This window comes from Oncorhynchus gorbuscha, linkage group LG12 (genome assembly GCF_021184085.1).
Source record: "Oncorhynchus gorbuscha isolate QuinsamMale2020 ecotype Even-year linkage group LG12, OgorEven_v1.0, whole genome shotgun sequence".
In the NCBI taxonomy this organism is placed as follows: Eukaryota; Metazoa; Chordata; class Actinopteri; order Salmoniformes; family Salmonidae; genus Oncorhynchus; species Oncorhynchus gorbuscha.
In genome coordinates this window covers 32,740,327-32,760,326 of record NC_060184.1, presented here as the reverse complement: position 1 = coordinate 32,760,326, position 20,000 = coordinate 32,740,327, and the positions used below count along the sequence as shown (strand labels likewise).

Here is a 20,000-nt window from a genome sequence, read left to right as displayed (position 1 = left end):
CAATTAGATGAGTAAGCCTAACCAACAGCAAAAACACTGGCCTATGTCAATCTACATTCCCCCATAGTACAAAAGTTGACCTATTCTATTCTGTGTGAGAAATGTACTGTATATTCCAAACATAGTCTGTGACAGTTGTGGGATGCAATATATCCCAAATGAATACAACCACTAGCATCAAAACCCCTTTTTGAGGCTGAGGATCAATGAGGCTGATGCAACTGATCAGATAGTTTACCTTAAAATGTTGATAAACCATCAGGCAATTTCTTCACACTATAAGGGCAGCAATGCACACACGGCTGTAGTCTATAGGTGTGAATGTTCCATTCTCAAAAGTGACCACAAATGTGATTATGCATGTGATGCTTTATTATAAAGGTGCATTTTTATGGTGAAAATGTTCTTCCCCAAACTTGACAGTCACGCGCTGCGTATGCATGCCAGTTAGGCTCTACACCGGTCTGTAAAGCAGCTTAATGTTCTTCATTTTAAGAAGTTATTTGGTCACTTTAGTTGCAATACAAAACCTTGTCAACATATAGGTCTATGGGCTAGGCTACATGAGGTGTGATACTAACCTTATTAAAACATATAGGTCTATGGGCTAGGCTACATGAGGTGTGATATACTAACCTTATTAAAACATATAGGTCTATGGGCTAGGCTACATGAGGTGTGATACAAACCTTATTAAAACATATAGGTCTATGGGCTAGGCTACATGAGGTGTGATACTAACCTTATTAAAACATATAGGTCTATGGGCTAGGCTACATGAGGTGTGATACTAACCTTATTAAAACATATAGGTCTATGGGCTAGGCTACATGAGGTGTGATATACTAATTAAAACATATAGGTCTATTAAAAAACATAAAACATAGGTCTATGGGCTAGGCTACATGAGGTGTGATACAAACCTTATTAAAACATATAGGTCTATGGGCTAGGCTACATGAGGTGTGATACTAACCTTATTAAAACATATAGGTCTATGGGCTAGGCTACATGAGGTGTGATACAAACCTTATTAAAATGGGCACATATGGGCTAGAGGTGTGATACAAACCTTATTAAAACATATAGGTCTATGGGCTAGGCTACATGAGGTGTGATGATACTAACCTTATTAAAACATATAGGTCTATGGGCTTAAAACATATAGGCTACATGAGGTGTGATACAAACCTTATTAAAACATATAGGTCTATGGGCTAGGCTACATGAGGTGTGATACTAACCTTATTAAAACATATAGGTCTATGGGCTAGGCTACATGAGGTGTGATACTAACCTTATTAAAACATATAGGTCTATGGGCTACATGAGGTGTGATACTAACCTTATTAAAACATATAGGTCTATGGGCTAGGCTACATGAGGTGTGATACTAACCTTATTAAAACATATAGGTCTATGGGCTAGGCTACATGAGGTGTGATACTAACCTTATGAAAACATATAGGTCTATGGGCTAGGCTACATGAGGTGTGTTACAAACCTTATTAAAACATATAGGTCTATGGGCTAGGCTACATGAGGTGTGGGACTATGATTTGAAAAAGTTGCAAAAAAAAGGCATACTCTGTTTCTTGCCTTATACTGCAACACACTGGGCATCATTCACAAGTGATAGGCTAATATTGTCACCAATCAGACTATTCTTAATTTAGTCTCATCTTTACATATACTAAATAATATATGTGAGAAATTAGTTTGGATTTAGAATGGACCATTATCATACACCTGTCTCGGAACAGGGGCAGATTTTTTAAAAAGACATGCACTTCACTTAAATAGCAAATGGAGGACGTTTTTCCCATGGTTCATTTTCATGCCAGCCAGGTAGGCTATACACCTGTTGAAAAGCGAAGCAATGTGCTTAATATTAGGAAAGTTGAAAAATAATTATAGTTGACCCAGCCTATAGAAAGCTGTTTTCTCATGCAGTTGCATAGCCTATAGAAATGTTGCACAACATAATATATAATAATAATAATATATGCCATTTAGCAGCTCCAAAGCATGACAGTCATGTTGCATACATTCTACGTTTCCCGGGGATCGAACCCACATTTGCCATGCTGATGAGCTCAAAGGACCATGGCTCAGGGGCTCTCATGAAGTGTTTGATTCGTTTTTTTCCCCGAGTACATTTGCATTGATGTCAGAGAGGGGCAGTAGTGAGCACCAGGCAGTGCTGAGTACCAGGCAGTGCTGAGTACCAGGCAGTGCTGAGTACCAGGCAGTGCTGAGTACCAGGCAGTGCTGAGTACCAGGCAGTGCTGAGTACCAGGCAGTTAGCACGTTTGGTAGGCCACTAATGACCATCAGCAGCATCAGAGCTTGAAGAAGCCTATTTACCGTGACTGCGGTCATGACTCGTGACCGCCGGTGTGGTGGTAATACGGTCACCGTAACAGTCCTAGTTGCTAGTACAAAACCATAGAAATAGAATGACTAGAATGACCTGAATGGGATATTTATTTATTTTTTCTATGGTACCCACTAGTCAAACTTTTCATATGTTTTTGCATCATATGAAGGCATAATACTAAGAGATGCTTTAAAGAATAGAGGGTTTACGGAAATCAGCGATGCAATGAATAGTTTGAATGACTTAAAAACCAGATGACGCCAGTTCTCGGTTCTCCATACTTCTCCAATTCCATTCTTCTGTCTCATTAGAAACATATCAGTTCCAAAGAGCAGTCCCTGTAAGCCATTTCAGCGACGTCTTAGCAACGGTAGCTAGCTAATCCTAACACATCCAGTTGCTAATGATCCTAAAGGCTAAGTGATCCCTGAGGGGATGAATGTCTGTGATAAGACCTTTGGTTAGACAAGTCTTCAGTGCAGTCGCTATGTAATCCTTTTAACCGTTTCTGCCTGATTCAGGGGGTAACAACACAGGATGGGTTGACATCTGTCACTTTGAATCATTATCTGCACTGTAATAGATTTGAACTGGGCTCGATGATGTTCTGTTCATCGGCGGTATTGTGTAGAGGAGGTCTTCGACTGTCCATTAGTCTTTATCTAAGGGCTACGGTTGAGGAGCTAAATATGTGATATTGAAATTCTAAAAGATGTCACTGGCGGCTCTAATGTTAACGATTATTTAGAAGCCAGGTAGGTTACGGAGAATAAACAGTATTTTAAAACAACGACCAGAAACATAACTGTAAGTACTGACCAGTGTTAAACTTGAGCATGTACTGTGACTATACATGGTATTCTAATGATAAATGAATTAGCCTTTTGCTTTGTGAGACTACGGGAATGAAGAAATGTATTTCTAACGAGTTGGAGACGAATTACAACTGATATGAAGCTTGGCTGGAAAGTGCCGCTCAGCTCTGAGATAGAAAGAATAGGATTAAAAATGCATTTGATTTCCTTCCTATCGAGGTTTCTGCAATTACGAAGCCAGTTAAAATGAGGAGCGGCATTTTCCTATCTCTTTCCCTCACACACACACACACACACACACACACACACACACACACACACACACACACACACACACACACACACACACACACACACACACACACACACACACACACACACACACACACACACACACACACACACACACACACACACACACACACACACACACACACACACACACACACACACACACACACACACAGACATTCCTCTAGACTGTAAAGCAGCTATATAAAAACACTACTTGGCCTTCATGTTGTGTGACCAGATGGTGAGGTTGGAGCAGCGTACATCCAGCAGCACATTGCAACACACTCCAGAGACGAGGGGAGTCTTTGAGGAGAGAAAGACTCTCAATCTGTTGGTGTAATTGTATCCCTCTCTGACTCTCTCCTCAACATCCCTACTTTCACACCCCATCAGCACATGGCACTTTTCCAATAAATACGTTTGGCATCGCTATAGTCGGTGGCCATCTTTGTTGACTATTATGTCAATAAGTCAACCACAACAACAAAAACAAGGGATATTGAATAGGTCTGTTCCGGTGAACATATTACCGCCACACCGGCGGTCATGACTCATGATGGCAGTCAAATTCCAAGTGACTGCTTTGTCATGGTAATTAGGCTTCTCCAAGCTCTGATGCTGCTGATGGTCATTAGTATCCTACCAAACTTGCTAACTGCCTGGTGCTCAGCACTGCCTGGTACTCTGCCTGGTACTCAGCACTCTCAGCACTATTGTCACGCTAATCAGTCCGAAATCAAAGCAAATGTAATTTAAAATCTAATCAAACACTTCATGAGAGCCCATGAGCTCATATTGCGCAACATTTCTATAGGCTGTGCAATTGCACGAGGAGAGGAGGAGCCCATCAGCTTTCTATCGGCAAGGCCTACTCTATTTATTTTTCAACTTTCCTAATATTAAGCACATTGCTTCTCTTTACAACAGGAGTACAGCCTACCTGCCTGGCATGAAAATGAACCATGGGAAAAGTGTCCTCCATTTGCTATTTAAATGCATACATTATGTATTACATACATGTACTTTTTCCATTGCCTCTGTTTCAATACAGTTGGTGGTAATGGTCCATTCTAAATCAAAACAAATTTCATACATATATTATTTAGTATATGTAAAGACGAGATTCAATCAAAAATAGTGTGATGGGTGACAATATTAGCCTATCACATGTGAATGATATATTATCACGTAATGTTGTCCATCTTAAGGCAAGAAACAACGCATGCTTTTTATTGACTTTTTCAAATCATAGTTGCACATCTCATGTAGCCTAGCCCATAGACCTATACAGTGCATTTGTAAAGTGTACAGACCCCTTGACTTCTTCAAAATTTTGTTAGTTTACATCCTTCTTCTAAAATTGATGCCGCCACCATGCTTCACCATAGGGATGGTGCCAGGTTTCCTCCAGGCGTGACACTTGGCATATCAGGCCAAAGAGTTGAATCTTGGTTTCATGGTCTGAAAGTCTTTAGGTGGCTTTTGGCAAACTCCAAGCAGGCTGTCATGTGCCTTTTACTGAGGAGTGGCTTCCATCTGACCACTCTACCATAAAGGCCTGATTGGTGGAGTGCTGCAGAGATGGTTGTCCTTCTGGAAAGTTTTCCCATCTCCATAGAGTAAGTCTGGAGCTCTGTCAGAGTGACCATCGGGTTCTTGGTCACCTCCCTGACCAAGGCCCTTCTCCCGATTGCTCAGTTTGGCCGGGTGGCCAGCTCTAGGAAGAGTCTTGGTGGTTCCAAACTTCTTCCATTTAAGAGTGATGGAGGCCACTGTATTATTGGGGACCTTAAATGCAGCAGAAATTATTTAGTACCCTTCCCCAGATCTGTGCCTCAATATAATCACGTCTCGGGGCACTACAGATAATTCCTTCGACCTCAGAGCTTGGTTTTTGCTCTGACATGCTTTGTCCTTATGGGGTATTGTGTGTAGATTGATGGGGATTTAAAAAAATCTAATCAATTTTAGAATAAGGTTGTAATGTAATAAAATGTGGAAACAGTCAAGGGGTCTAAATACTTCCCGAATGCACTGTATATTTTGATAAGTTGTGTAATCATAACTAAAAGTGGCAAAATAACTTCTTTAAATTAAGCCGATTAATCCGCGTTACAATGGGTGTAGAACCTAACTGGCACACATACGCAGCGAGTGAGTTTAGAGTTTGGGGGAGATCATTTTCACAATACACATTTTTGCATCTTTCTAATAAAAGCATTACACGCATACTCATATTTGCGGTCACTTTTGAGAATGGGTTTTCCTGCTAATGGAACATACACACTTATAACCTACTACCATGTGCAAATTGCTGCGCCTATAATGTGAAAAAATAGCTTAATAGTTTATCAACATTTTAAGCTAAGCATTTTGATCTGTTGCATCAGGCTCACTGCTTAAAACAGGTTTGTTTTATGCTAGTGGTTGTATTCATTTGGGATCGATCGCATCCCACAACTGTCCCAGACTATGTTTGGAATGTTTATTTCTCACACAGAATAGAATAGGTCAACATTTGTACCATGGGGGATAGTAGATTGACATTGGCCAGTGCTTTTGCTGTTTGTTAGGCCTACTCATCTGGTTGGCTGACTAAACGTTTGGAGAAAATATATATTATATTTTAATTCACCTATGTTCAATCGCATTCTTCATACTATAAAATAATATAAAATAATGTCACAGAATTCTAAGCAAATCTGGTCTGCTAAATGAACAAGTGTAGTCCACAGCCATATGGCATAGCCAGATCAGAGCCTCACATAAGAACAACTCAGAGTATGCTATTCTGTTCTTCTGAAATAGACTACATTTTCTTCATATCATGTTTCTTTAGACCTGTCTAAAATAAATCATGGATTCATTGTGATGGTGTAGACTATATTACAGTGATTTATTCGACTTTTTACAATGTAGATGTTCCAAAGGTCTGCATCAGTGGCTTGTAGGCAATGCGTGGAAGCCAGGAGATGCTAAATGTGTTTATGTTAATTAACGGTCAATTATCATGAGACCGGCAGCTATTTGCCTGACAATCACCGGCTGACAAAATTTCATGACCACCACGGTCCTCGTCATAACATATTAATGTTGCTGATTCACACAGGGTTTCCAGGCACAGTGATCGTGTTCTCCACATGCATCACACAGACATGGCTTATCAACTATTCATGCCTTAGAGTTTAGATTCACGGCGTTGTTTAGAGAGAAAGTTGTTCTGAGAGGATTGTGTGACATATAAAGTTAGAAAACAAGGGAGAAACAAGGGAGGGGAACATACTGTGATATCTATTATGGATAGCCTCCCCCCCCCGTTACAATTTGCTTCAACTTCAGGTCATTGTTTAGAACAGTGTTCCTTAGTCCTGGTCCTGGGGACATGAAGGCGTGGACAGGTTACAATGTTGCCCTATAGCACTACACACCTGATTCAAATAATCAATCTTGATCAAGCCATGAATTAGTAGAATCAGGTGTGTAGCGCTTTAACTAATGACTGTATCTGCTACTGTATGGAATCCCTGTAAATACACTGAGAACCATAGAACTAAAGAGGCCTTACAATGTGGGGCTAGATGTAGTCTCCCTGTCCAGGGTAAGACAGGAGACACAGTGTAGACTACACTGGTGCCCTTGAGAAAAAGACTTGGGGACACCATGCAGGCTAGCAGTAGATTAAAAAGGTGACTTACGATGTGTAGTATGATATAGTTCCAGTACTGTACTGTGGCCCTGTCTTGGGGACACCATGTCATGATAACAGTAGGGACAGCGGCAAGACTGAAACTGGACTTACGATGTGTAGCATGATGTAGTCACCGAGTCGCGGCGCGCTGTCGATGCGGACCAGGATGCCGTCCTTGATGGTGGTGCTGAAGCCCACAGCCAGGCGATCGGTACGTGTGCTGGGCCTCTCGTTGTTAGGCCACGTGTACGTGATCAGACCCCCGCCCTTACCGAAGATATAGGTGGTACCAGCTGCAGAGGGAGAGAAGAAGAAGATGGAGGAAGATTACTTTATTGTCCAATGTACATGAATATGCAACGGAAATGTGTGCTCTGCAAAACACAGATAAGGAAACATGGAGGGAGAAATGGGGAGAGAGAGAGAGAGAGAGAGGTAGAGAAAGGCAGAGAAAGGCAGAGAAAGAGAAGGTTGGAGAATGAATTAGATTCATGAATACAAGGTGCAAGCTTAATGGACTGGCCTATAACTACACACCAAGGACGGTGAGGTCACCGAGTTAAACTTGAACACAACAACTTTTTCTAATGTCTCCTCCAAACTAGATGCACCTTGTTTCGGATAAACGCTGCAAAAACCAAATCCTCCCCGAACCACATAGCCAATGGTGTAAAGGCAAATTCCTCCAAGTAAATTCTAATCGTATTCAGAAAGACTTCCACCTGAGGTCGAAGACTTCAGCTCCCAGGGTTCATATTTGGCCTATAGTAGCTCTTAAATATAGACACTGCCTGGGAATAACAGGCACAGCAGTCCAAAATGGATAAGTCTTCCAATCCTCATGTATTAAACATAAGACTGCAACCTAAGAACAAAGGCCGGCATTGGAAAAAAAAAAATTCCTCGAGTTTAAGTTAACAAATGCAGAGCAATAAAAAAGGGGACTCTGGGACTGTGGCCTAACAGATCAGGGTATAAGTTGGAGATACCCCGTCCTATATATAGGCACAGTTTGATTAACACCACCGTTTGGATCCAACTTGGCTCCAAAATAGCTCTTCTATCAAACTGGGAATTGAGGCTGTATTTATGTGTTTATATATGTGTGTGTGTGAGTGCGGTTGTCTGAAACCCACTTAGACTTAGGCCATGCCACACCACCACTACAGTGGCAGACGTGCAGACGGTAGGCCAGACCTAGAGGGGAGAAATTGCTAGTGAAGTGCAATAGAGCATGCCCTTCCTCCCCATCTCTCCATCAGTGTATTCATTCATTGTTCCAACTCTCGGTCCTTCACCTCCAACATATTTATGGTTTATCTGGGTGGCTGTCTAGCCAACTCTTCCCTTAAACAGAAAACACAGAGAGAGAGAGAGAGAGAGAGAGAGAGAGAGAGAGAGAGAGAGAGAGAGAGAGAGAGAGAGAGAGAGAGAGAGAGAGAGAGAGAGAGAGAGAGAGAGAGAGAGAGAGAGAGAGAGAGAGAATAAAGAGGGGGTAGAGAGAGAATAACAGTACATCTCTATAAGACCAAAATAATGGTGTTCCAAAAAAGGTCCAGTCGCCAGGACCACAAATACAAATTCCATCTAGACACTGTTGCCCTAGAGCACACAAAATACTATACATACCTTGGCTTAAACATCAGCGCCACAGGTAACTTCCACAAAGCTGTGAAAGATCTGAGAGACAAGGCAAGAAGGGCATTCTATGCCATCAAAAGGAACATAAAATTCAACATACCACTTAGGATCTGGCAAAAAATACTTGAATCAGTCAAAGAGCCCATTACCCTTTATGGTTGTGAGGTCTGGGGTCCGCTCACCAACCAAGATTTCACAAAATGGGACAAACACCAAATTGAGACCAAATAATGCATGCAGAGCAGAATTAGGCTGATACCCACTAATTATCAAAATCCTGAAAACAGCCGTTAAATTCTACAACCACCTAAAAGGAGGCGATTCCCAAACCTTCCATAACAAAGCCATCACCTACAGAGTGATGAACCTGGAGAAGAGCCCCCTAAGCAAGCTGGTTCTGGTACTCTGTTTACAAACACAAACACACCCCACAGAGCCCCAGGACAGCAGCACAATTAGACCCAACCAAATCATGAGAAAACAAAAAGATAATTACTTGACACATTGGAAAGAAGTAACAAAAACACAGAGAAAACTAGAATGCTATTTGGCCCTAAACAGAGAGTACACAGCGGCAGAATACCTGACCACTGTGACTAACCCAAACTTAAGGAAATCTTTGACTATGTACAGACTCAGTGAGCATAGCCTTGCTATTGAGAAAGCCCGCCGTAGGGAGACATGGCTCTCAAGAGAAGACAGGCTATGTGCACACTGCCCAGAAAATGAGGTGGAAACTGAGCTGCACTTCCTAACCTCCTGTCCAATGTATGACCATATTAGAGACACATATTTCCCCCAGATTACACAGATCCACAAAGAATTCGAAAACAAATCCAATTTTGAAAAACTCCCATATCTACTGGGTGAAATTCCACAGTGTGCCATCACAGCAGCAAGATTTGTGACCTGTTGCCACAAGGAAAGGGCAACCAGTGAAGAACAAACACCATTGTAAATACAACCCATATTTATGCTTATTTATTTTATATTGTGTCCTTTAACTATTTGTACATTGTATATATATATATATATAATATGACATTTGTAATGTCTTTACTGTTTTGAAACTTCTGTATGTGTAATGTTTACTGTTAATTTTTGTTGATTTTCACTTTATATATTCACTTTGTATGTTGTCTACCTCACTTGCTTTGGCAATGTTAACACATGTTTCCCATGCCAATAAAGCCCTTGAATTGAATTGAGAGAATAGAAGATAAGGAATAGAGAGGGAGTGAGTGTGTGAGAGAGAGAGAGAGAGAGAGAGAGAGAGAGAGAGAGAGAGAGAGAGAGAGAGAGAGAGAGAGAGAGAGAGAGAGAGAGAGAGAGAGAGAGAGAGAGAGAGAAAGAGAAATAGAAGAGGAGAGAAATAGAGAGGAGAGAGAGAGAGAGAGAGAGAGAGAGAGAGAGAGAGAGAGAGAGAGAGAGAGAGAGAATAGAAGAGAAGGAATAGAGAGGGAGAGAGAGCGAGAGAGAGAGAGAGAATAGAAGAGAAGGAATAGAGAGGGAGAGAGAGCGAGAGAGAGAGAGAGAATAGAAGAGAAGGAATAGAGAGGGAGTGAGAGAGAGTGAGGGAGAGAGAGAGAGAGTAGAGTATTACTTCATTAATCCCGATTTGGGATATCACAGCATACATCATCAATGAATTCCAAAGACACGCAACAATGGCTAACACATGATAAGACACATAAAGGCACATGCACCATAGTATCCCCGATAGAATAGTCTGAGAGAGAGAATAGAGGGCCACGATGGGAGTCATCAGGTAACAGTGTGAGGACCATGTATTAGACCTCCTCCTAGTCTGTATATGATCTGAAGAATCTGGCACAGTTTGAGGTTCGGCCCTACAGATCACACCTCACCGGGTGAACGTTTTGGTTTTTGCCCTAGCGCTACACAGCTGATTCAAATAATCAAAGCTCGGTGTTGAGTTGGTTATTTGAATCAGCTGTGTAGTGCTAGGGCAAAAACCAAAACGTTCACCCGGAAGGGGGGCCCAAGGACCGAGTTTGAGAATCACTGAACTAGAGTAATATCCTCATGTTCTTTTCTTGTACTGAAGAAGGTTAACAACCACTGGTACTATAGCTCTGCATACTGTATATGAGTAACCATTGTTAAGCTCCAAGACAGTGCTTCATATTGTAGTTTTAGCTCTGTTTTCATGTACACTCTGAGACAGTTCATATGACTGTATACTGGGAGATAGTTAATATGACTGTATACTGTGAGATAGTTCATATGACTGTATACTGTGAGATAGTTAATATGACTGTATACTGTGAGATAGTTCATATGACTGTATACTGTGAGATAGTTAATATGACTGTATACTGTGAGATAGTTCATATGACTGTATACTGTGAGCCATTAAGACATATATTAACCTCTAGCTAGGCCAGTCTGTATACTGTGAGACATTAAGACAGATATTAACCTCTAGCTAGGTCAGTCTGTATACTGTGAGACATTAAGACAGATAATAACATCTAGCTAGGCCAGTCTGTATACTGTGAGACATTAAGACAGATAATAACATCTAGCTAGGCCAGTCTGTATACTGTGAGACATTAAGACAGATAATAACCTCTAGCTAGGTCAGTCTGTATACTGTGAGACATTAAGACAGATAATAACATCTAGCTAGGCCAGTCTGTATACTGTGAGACATTAAGACAGATATTAACATCTAGCTAGGTCAGTCTGTATACTGTGAGACATTAAGACAGATAATAACATCTAGCTAGGCCAGTCTGTATACTGTGAGACATTAAGACATATATTAACCTCTAGCTAGGTCAGTCTGTATACTGTGAGACATTAAGACATATATTAACCTCTAGCTAGGTCAGTCTGTATACTGTGAGACATTAAGACATTTTAACCTCTAGCTAGATCAGTCTGTATACTGTGAGACATTAAGACAGATATTAACCTCTAGCTAGGTCAGTCTGTATACTGTGAGACATTAAGACAGATATTAACCTCTAGCTAGGTCAGTCTGTATACTGTGAGACATTAAGACAGATAATAACCTCTAGCTAGGTCAGTCTGTATACTGTGAGACATTAAGACAGATATTAACCTCTAGCTAGGTCAGTCTGTATACTGTGAGACATTTGTAAGTCGCTCTGGATAAGAGCGTCTGCTAAATGACTTAAATGTAAATGTAAGACAGATAATAACCTCTAGCTAGGTCAGTCTGTATACTGTGAGACATTAAGACAGATATTAACCTCTAGCTAGGTCAGTCTGTATACTGTGAGACATTAAGACAGATATTAACCCCGAACTAGGTCAGTCTGTATACTGTGAGACATTAAGACAGACATTAACCTCTAGCTAGGTCAGTCTGTATACTGTGAGACATTAAGACAGATATTAACCTCTAGCTAGGCCAGTCTGTATACTGTGAGACATTAAGACAGATAATAACCTCTAGCTAGGCCAGTCTGTATACTGTGAGACATTAAGACAGATATTAACATCTAGCTAGGCCAGTCTGTATACTGTGAGACATTAAGACAGATAATAACCTCTAGCTAGGTCAGTCTGTATACTGTGAGACATTAAGACATATATTAACCTCTAGCTAGGTCAGTCTGTATACTGTGAGACATTAAGACATATTAACCTCTAGCTAGATCAGTCTGTATACTGTGAGACATTAAGACAGATATTAACCTCTAGCTAGGTCAGTCTGTATACTGTGAGACATTAAGACAGATATTAACCTCTAGCTAGGTCAGTCTGTATACTGTGAGACATTAAGACAGATAATAACCTCTAGCTAGGTCAGTCTGTATACTGTGAGACATTAAGACAGATATTAACCTCTAGCTAGGTCAGTCTGTATACTGTGAGACATTAAGACAGATAATAACCTCTAGCTAGGTCAGTCTGTATACTGTGAGACATTAAGACAGATATTAACCTCTAGCTAGGTCAGTCTGTATACTGTGAGACATTAAGACAGATATTAACCCCGAACTAGGTCAGTCTGTATACTGTGAGACATTAAGACAGATATTAACCTCTAGCTAGGTCAGTCTGTATACTGTGAGACATTAAGACAGATATTAACCCCGAACTAGGTCAGTCTGTATACTGTGAGACATTAAGACAGACATTAACCTCTAGCTAGGTCAGTCTGTATACTGTGAGACATTAAGACAGATATTAACCTCTAGCTAGGCCAGTCTGTATACTGTGAGACATTAAGACAGATAATAACCTCTAGCTAGGCCAGTCTGTATACTGTGAGACATTAAGACAGATATTAACATCTAGCTAGGCCAGTCTGTATACTGTGAGACATTAAGACAGATAATAACCTCTAGCTAGGTCAGTCTGTATACTGTGAGACATTAAGACATATATTAACCTCTAGCTAGGTCAGTCTGTATACTGTGAGACATTAAGACATATTAACCTCTAGCTAGATCAGTCTGTATACTGTGAGACATTAAGACAGATATTAACCTCTAGCTAGGTCAGTCTGTATACTGTGAGACATTAAGACAGATATTAACCTCTAGCTAGGTCAGTCTGTATACTGTGAGACATTAAGACAGATAATAACCTCTAGCTAGGTCAGTCTGTATACTGTGAGACATTAAGACAGATATTAACCTCTAGCTAGGTCAGTCTGTATACTGTGAGACATTAAGACAGATAATAACCTCTAGCTAGGTCAGTCTGTATACTGTGAGACATTAAGACAGATATTAACCTCTAGCTAGGTCAGTCTGTATACTGTGAGACATTAAGACAGATATTAACCCCGAACTAGGTCAGTCTGTATACTGTGAGACATTAAGACAGATATTAACCTCTAGCTAGGTCAGTCTGTATACTGTGAGACATTAAGACAGATATTAACCTCTAGCTAGGCCAGTCTGTATACTGTGAGACATTAAGACAGATATTAACCTCTAGCTAGGTCAGTCTGTATACTGTGAGACATTAAGACAGATAATAACCTCTAGCTAGGTCAGTCTGTATACTGTGAGACATTAAGACATATTAACCTCTAGCTAGGTCAGTCTGTATACTGTGAGACATTAAGACAGATATTAACCTCTAGCTAGATCAGTCTGTATACTGTGAGACATTAAGACAGATATTAACCTCTAGCTAGGTCAGTCTGTATACTGTGAGACATTAAGACAGATATTAACCTCTAGCTAGGTCAGTCTGTATACTGTGAGACATTAAGACAGATATTAACCTCTAGCTAGGTCAGTCTGTATACTGTGAGACATTAAGACATATATTAACCTCTAGCTAGGTCAGTCTGTATACTGTGAGACATTAAGACAGATATTAACCTCTAGCTAGGTCAGTCTGTATACTGTGAGACATTAAGACAGATATTAACCTCTAGCTAGGTCAGTCTGTATACTGTGAGACATTAAGACAGATATTAACCTCTAGCTAGGTCAGTCTGTATACTGTGAGACATTAAGACAGATATTAACCTCTAGCTAGGTCAGTCTGTATACTGTGAGACATTAAGACAGATATTAACCTCTAGCTAGGTCAGTCTGTATACTGTGAGACATTAAGACAGATATTAACCTCTAGCTAGGTCAGTCTGTATACTGTGAGACATTAAGACATATATTAACCTCTAGCTAGATCAGTCTGTATACTGTGAGACATTAAGACATATATTAACCTCTAGCTAGGTCAGTCTGTATACTGTGAGACATTAAGACAGATAATAACATCTAGCTAGGCCAGTCTGTATACTGTGAGACATTAAGACAGATAATAACATCTAGCTAGGCCAGTCTGTATACTGTGAGACATTAAGACAGATAATAACCTCTAGCTAGGTCAGTCTGTATACTGTGAGACATTAAGACAGATAATAACATCTAGCTAGGCCAGTCTGTATACTGTGAGACATTAAGACAGATATTAAACATCTAGCTAGGTCAGTCTGTATACTGTGAGACATTAAGACAGATAATAACATCTAGCTAGGCCAGTCTGTATACTGTGAGACATTAAGACATATATTAACCTCTAGCTATGTCAGTCTGTATACTGTGAGACATTAAGACATATATTAACCTCTAGCTAGGTCAGTCTGTATACTGTGAGACATTAAGACAGATATTAACCTCTAGCTAGGTCAGTCTGTATACTGTGAGACATTAAGACAGATATTAACCTCTAGCTAGGTCAGTCTGTATACTGTGAGACATTAAGACAGATATTAACCTCTAGCTAGGTCAGTCTGTATACTGTGAGACATTAAGACAGATATTAACCTCTAGCTAGGTCAGTCTGTATACTGTGAGACATTAAGACAGATATTAACCTCTAGCTAGGTCAGTCTGTATACTGTGAGACATTAAGACAGATATTAACCTCTAGCTGGGTCAGTCAGGATATGGTCTTGCTTTGTCTTCCCTGCAACATCCTTCCTGCCAGAAGAGTTCAGCCAGCTTCAGATCAGTCGTTGAATCAAATCTGTGTGTGTTTGTGTGTGTGTGTGTGTCTGTGTTACGACACAGTGTTTTTCTGTGGATGGTGATGAGAAGAGAAGATACAGCACCCCAGGGAGCCAATTATCACATTGAGGAGATTCGCTTAGATTATGGAGACAGTGTTCAATCACACATACACGCACGCACGCACACACACACACACACACACACACACACACACACACACACACACACACACACACACACACACACACACACACACACACACACACACACACACACACACACACACACACACACACACACACACACACACACACGCTCTGATTGACTGAGCGAAGTCAGACTTGTCAAAACCCCACAAAACCCCACATATAAAAAGGCCCTTACCACTGCAAAAATATCCATAATGCAGTACCATGCAGACTTCTGATTACTCAAGTGTGTGTCCATGTAACATGTAGGCCAGTGGTTCTCAATCCTGATTCTGGGGATTGTTGTTTCAGCCCTAGCACCACACAGCTGATTCAAATCATCAAAGCCTGATGATGAGTTGCTCATTTGAATCAGCTGTGTGGTGCTAGGGCAAAAACTAAAACGTTCACCCCTGAGGGGCCCCAAGACCAGGATTGAGAACCAAAGCTGTAGACTGTTGCTTTATGCAATGTAAATTACATGCAGAACAGAATGACAGGACTGTGGCATGGGGAATATTTATGGATATGTATTTCATATCCATGGACAATGAGAGAGTGCATGGAGGAAACTGGGTGGATTACAGTTACACAACTCATGGAACGTTTCCAGGAGATTCAGAAAGGCTTTCACAGGTTTTAATGCATCTCCTATCCTCTCCCCTCCCCTCTCCTCTCCTCCCCCTCCCTTCTACTCTCTATGCCAGTTCATGTCGCATTGTGGACAAGTCTATTTCAACCAAATCTCAGCAACATTATTTGCAGAATCTTTAGAGAAATAAGAACTTAAACAACATGATCCTTTAGAATGTTCTGAAAAAAAATATGTTTTAATATATATTACTGGTGACTTCAACTCTAATTATTTTGTATAGTATTGTATAGGATTATCATGAACTGTGATTTCTCCCAAAGTATTGGATAAGGCTTACACCAGCTACTCCAGGTGGGATCAGGTAGAAGTATTGGATAAGGCTTACACCAGCTACTCCAAGTGGGATCAGGTAGAAGTATTGGATAAGGCTTACACCAGCTACTCCAAGTGGGATCAGGTAGAAGTATTGGATAAGGCTTACACCAGCTACACCAAGTGGGATCAGGTAGAAGTATTGGATAAGGCTTACACCAGCTACTCCAGGTGGGATCAGGTAGAAGTATTGGATAAGGCTTACACCAGCTACTCCAAGTGGGATCAGGTAGAAGTATTGGATAAGGCTTACACCAGCTACTCCAGGTGGGATCAGGTAGAAGTATTGGATAAGGCTTACACCAGCTACTCCAGGTGGGATCAGGTAGAAGTATTGGATAAGGCTTACACCAGCTACTCCAGGTGGGATCAGGTGGAAGTATTGGATAAGGCAGGGGTGTCAAACATACGGCCCGCGGGCCGGAACCGGCCCCCAAGGAGGTTCGATCAGGCCCGCAGGATAATTTGAAAGTGGAAAAAATGCATAAAAGACATGGAATTAATATTTTTATGGATTATCCGCTAAGGGGCGCACTCTTTCCATCAGAGTAGAAGACAAGCCGCATCACTGAGACAGACTGAAAACAGCAGACGGTATCAATGCGCCATCTGCTGCTTGTTACGACGTTGTTAATACCTTGGTCTCTACCTCTCCGCTACACCCTCATTAGCCAAAATGTCGTTATCCAAACGGAGAAAAGTAGATAAGGAGTGTAGAATTTTCAAAGAAAAATGGACCACGTCCTATTTATTTACAGAGATGCACGGAAAACCTTTGTGCTTGGTGTGTTTGCAACAAGTTTCATGTATTGAAGGAATATAATATTCGACGCCACTACGAGACTCATCACAGCGAAAAATATACGGCTTGCAAGGACAACTGAGAAGAGATAAGATTAAACAACATGATGCTGGCGGGTCTGAAAAAAGCAGTCAACTTTCATCCAGAGCCGAGAAGTCAGTGAAGCAGCGGTAAAAGCCAGCTACCTAATTGCTAGCGAAATAGCATTAGCATCGAAGCCGTATTCCGACGGTGACTTTGTTAAACGATGCATGATGAAGGCGGCTGAACTTGTATGTCCCGAGAAGCGACAAGCTTTTGCCAATATTAGCCTGACGAGGAATACTATAGCAGAGAGGATTTCGGAACTATCGGCAGATTTAGACAGTCAATTGAAACAGGGAGTCAAGTCATTTATTGCATTTTCCGTGGCAATTGACGAGAGCACTGACATCACAGACGTGGCCCAACTGGCCATATTTAGTCTCATTTAATCTTAAAGTGCATTACTATATTTTTCAGTACCAATTAAAGTTTTGTGCCTTTGTACAATCAGTGGGATCAGTGGCAATGCATATTTGTGAATGATAAAAGTAAATTGCACATTTGTCTAAGGAAATATGAGGTGTTTCATGAAATGTTTTGTAAAAGGATAGTTCATTAAATTTCAATATTTTCCTAATGTTCTTGTGCTTCTTTACACCAAAACAAAGGAAAGACATGATATTTTAGTTATTTATAGCAGAGTATGGTATAATTTTAATGGTCCGGCCCACTTGACATCTCCCTAGGCCGTATGTGGCCCACGATGCGAAATGAGTTTGACACCCCTGGGATAAGGCTTACACCAGCTACTCCTGGTGGGATCAGGTAGATGCAAACATGATATCTATGTATATGGGCTGATGCACAATTCTCACACTTTGTCCTACAACATCTGAACTGGGATGAAGCTCTTTCCAGTACTCTTTTCAAGCACAAATCAGAATTACTTTTCCTGAAAAGAGTACTATGAAGAAGGGAAAAAAAGTAAATTGAGTCCTTACAAAGGTATTGAAGCATAAAGCGTAACTCAGACAAAAAGCAACAGAGTTCAGAGCACATGAACCCTGAACGTCATAGGGGCTGCCCGATTTACATAGGCAGCCCGATTCTGATCGATTGCCCAACTGTTGGCAAAAAGGCTCATCTGATTTGGACAAAATATCAAAATTGGACAGCCTGTGTAAACATGGCCTAAGAGAGAATTGAACAAAAGCAGCAGAACTCAGCACTGGGTCGCAGTGAGGATGCTCCCATGGTGATGATGATTCTGCTGCATCACCTCGCCTCAGCAACAGAGCACTAATGACTTGTCTGCAGGGTCTGAGACGATGACCTCGCTCAAACAGACTCACACAGAGACAATTAACTAAACTAAAAGCCTCCACTCACACTGGGGGGGAGAGAGAGGGGTGCAGTGAGAGAGAGACAGAGCGAGAGAGAGAGAGAGCGAGAGCGAGAGAGAAAGAGGTTTTCTTTCTTCAGACTTGTTAAATGGTCAGTTCTTTATGCAGGGTCCCTAATTTCTTGTCGGTCTGATTGTCTGAGCTTAACCCTTTGCCCGGTAATCTTCACCATTACAGAGTAATTATTCTGCCAATGTCATTATGGTTGGCTAGCTACCAGTGAAAGACACTTATTATTATTGTATAAAGACATCTGGGATTTTTTTACAGAGGGAGTAAACTCATCTTTAAAACCTAACAAATGGCCTAATAATTCATTTGAAAAACAATAAATTGTCAGTCCGCCACTTGGCTTGCTGTAAAGCTGAAAGGTGGGGCTGGTCAGAAAAACCCTCTCAGACTTGTAATAACAACTTATAAAGACGTTGAGCGATACATACAGGTAACTGCCAAAATAAAGGAAACACTTGAGTAAATGAGGGATACAAAGTATATTGAAAGCAAGTGCCTTCTGAGTTAATTAAGCAATTAACCTCCCATCTTGCTTAGGGTCATGTATAAAAATGCCCAGTTTCCCATTATTATACCATTGCAAGAAGAACATATCTCAGTGACTCCCAAGCAGGACGCTTGGCCCCAGTGATGTACTGGGCCGTATGCATTACCCTCCTTAGCACCTTACGGTCGGAGGCCGAGAAGTTGCCATACCAGGTGGTGATGCAACCTGTCAGGATGCTCTCGATGGTGCAGCTGTAGAACTTTTTGAGGATCTGGGGACACATGTCAAATCTTTTCCGTCTCCTGAGGGGCGAAAGGTGTTGCCGTGCCCTCTTCCCGACTGTCTTGGTGTGTTTGGACCATGATAGTTTTTGGTGATGTGGACACCAAGGAACTTGAAACTCTTGAACCGCTCCACTACAGCCCCGTCGATGTTAATGCGGGCCTGTTAGGGCGGGACGAATTCTCAGAGGGCAGCCTGAACTCCGGCAACTTTTTCGCCATCTTTTCTTCACGCAAATGACAGGGATTTGGTTCTGTTCCCGAGAAAACAGTATATCCTCCGTGTCGGACTCGTTAAAGGAAAAAGCTTCTTCCAGTTCAAGGTGACTAATCGCTGTTCTGATGTCCCGAAGTTATTTTCGGTTACGAGAGATGATAGCAGCCACAGCAGGTACTAAATATTTTTTTTTTAAAACAAGTTACAAACAATGCAAAAAACCTAACAAAATAGCACAGTTGGTTAGGAGCACATAAAACGTCAGCCATCCTCTCCGGCGCCACCCCAGGTTCCGGAGCGGCGCCTGAGACAGTGTTATCCACCTCCA

The 20,000-nt window shown here is 41.2% G+C and overlaps 1 protein-coding gene across 25 annotated transcripts in view; it reads right to left on the bottom strand.

The window, feature by feature from the left end:
- LOC123990888 (neurexin-3b-like) overlaps positions 1–20,000 on the bottom strand; it is a 572,598-nt gene that overhangs the window by 130,412 nt on the left and 422,186 nt on the right. For all 25 annotated transcript variants that reach the window (XR_006830728.1, XR_006830730.1, XR_006830729.1 and 22 more), the window contains one exon: positions 7,289–7,470. Coding sequence is in view for 22 of the 25 variants with exons in the window: in XM_046291875.1 (XP_046147831.1) it covers positions 7,289–7,470 (182 nt within the window). In the remaining 3 variants the exon portion in view is untranslated. The remainder of the gene's footprint in view (positions 1–7,288; positions 7,471–20,000) is intronic.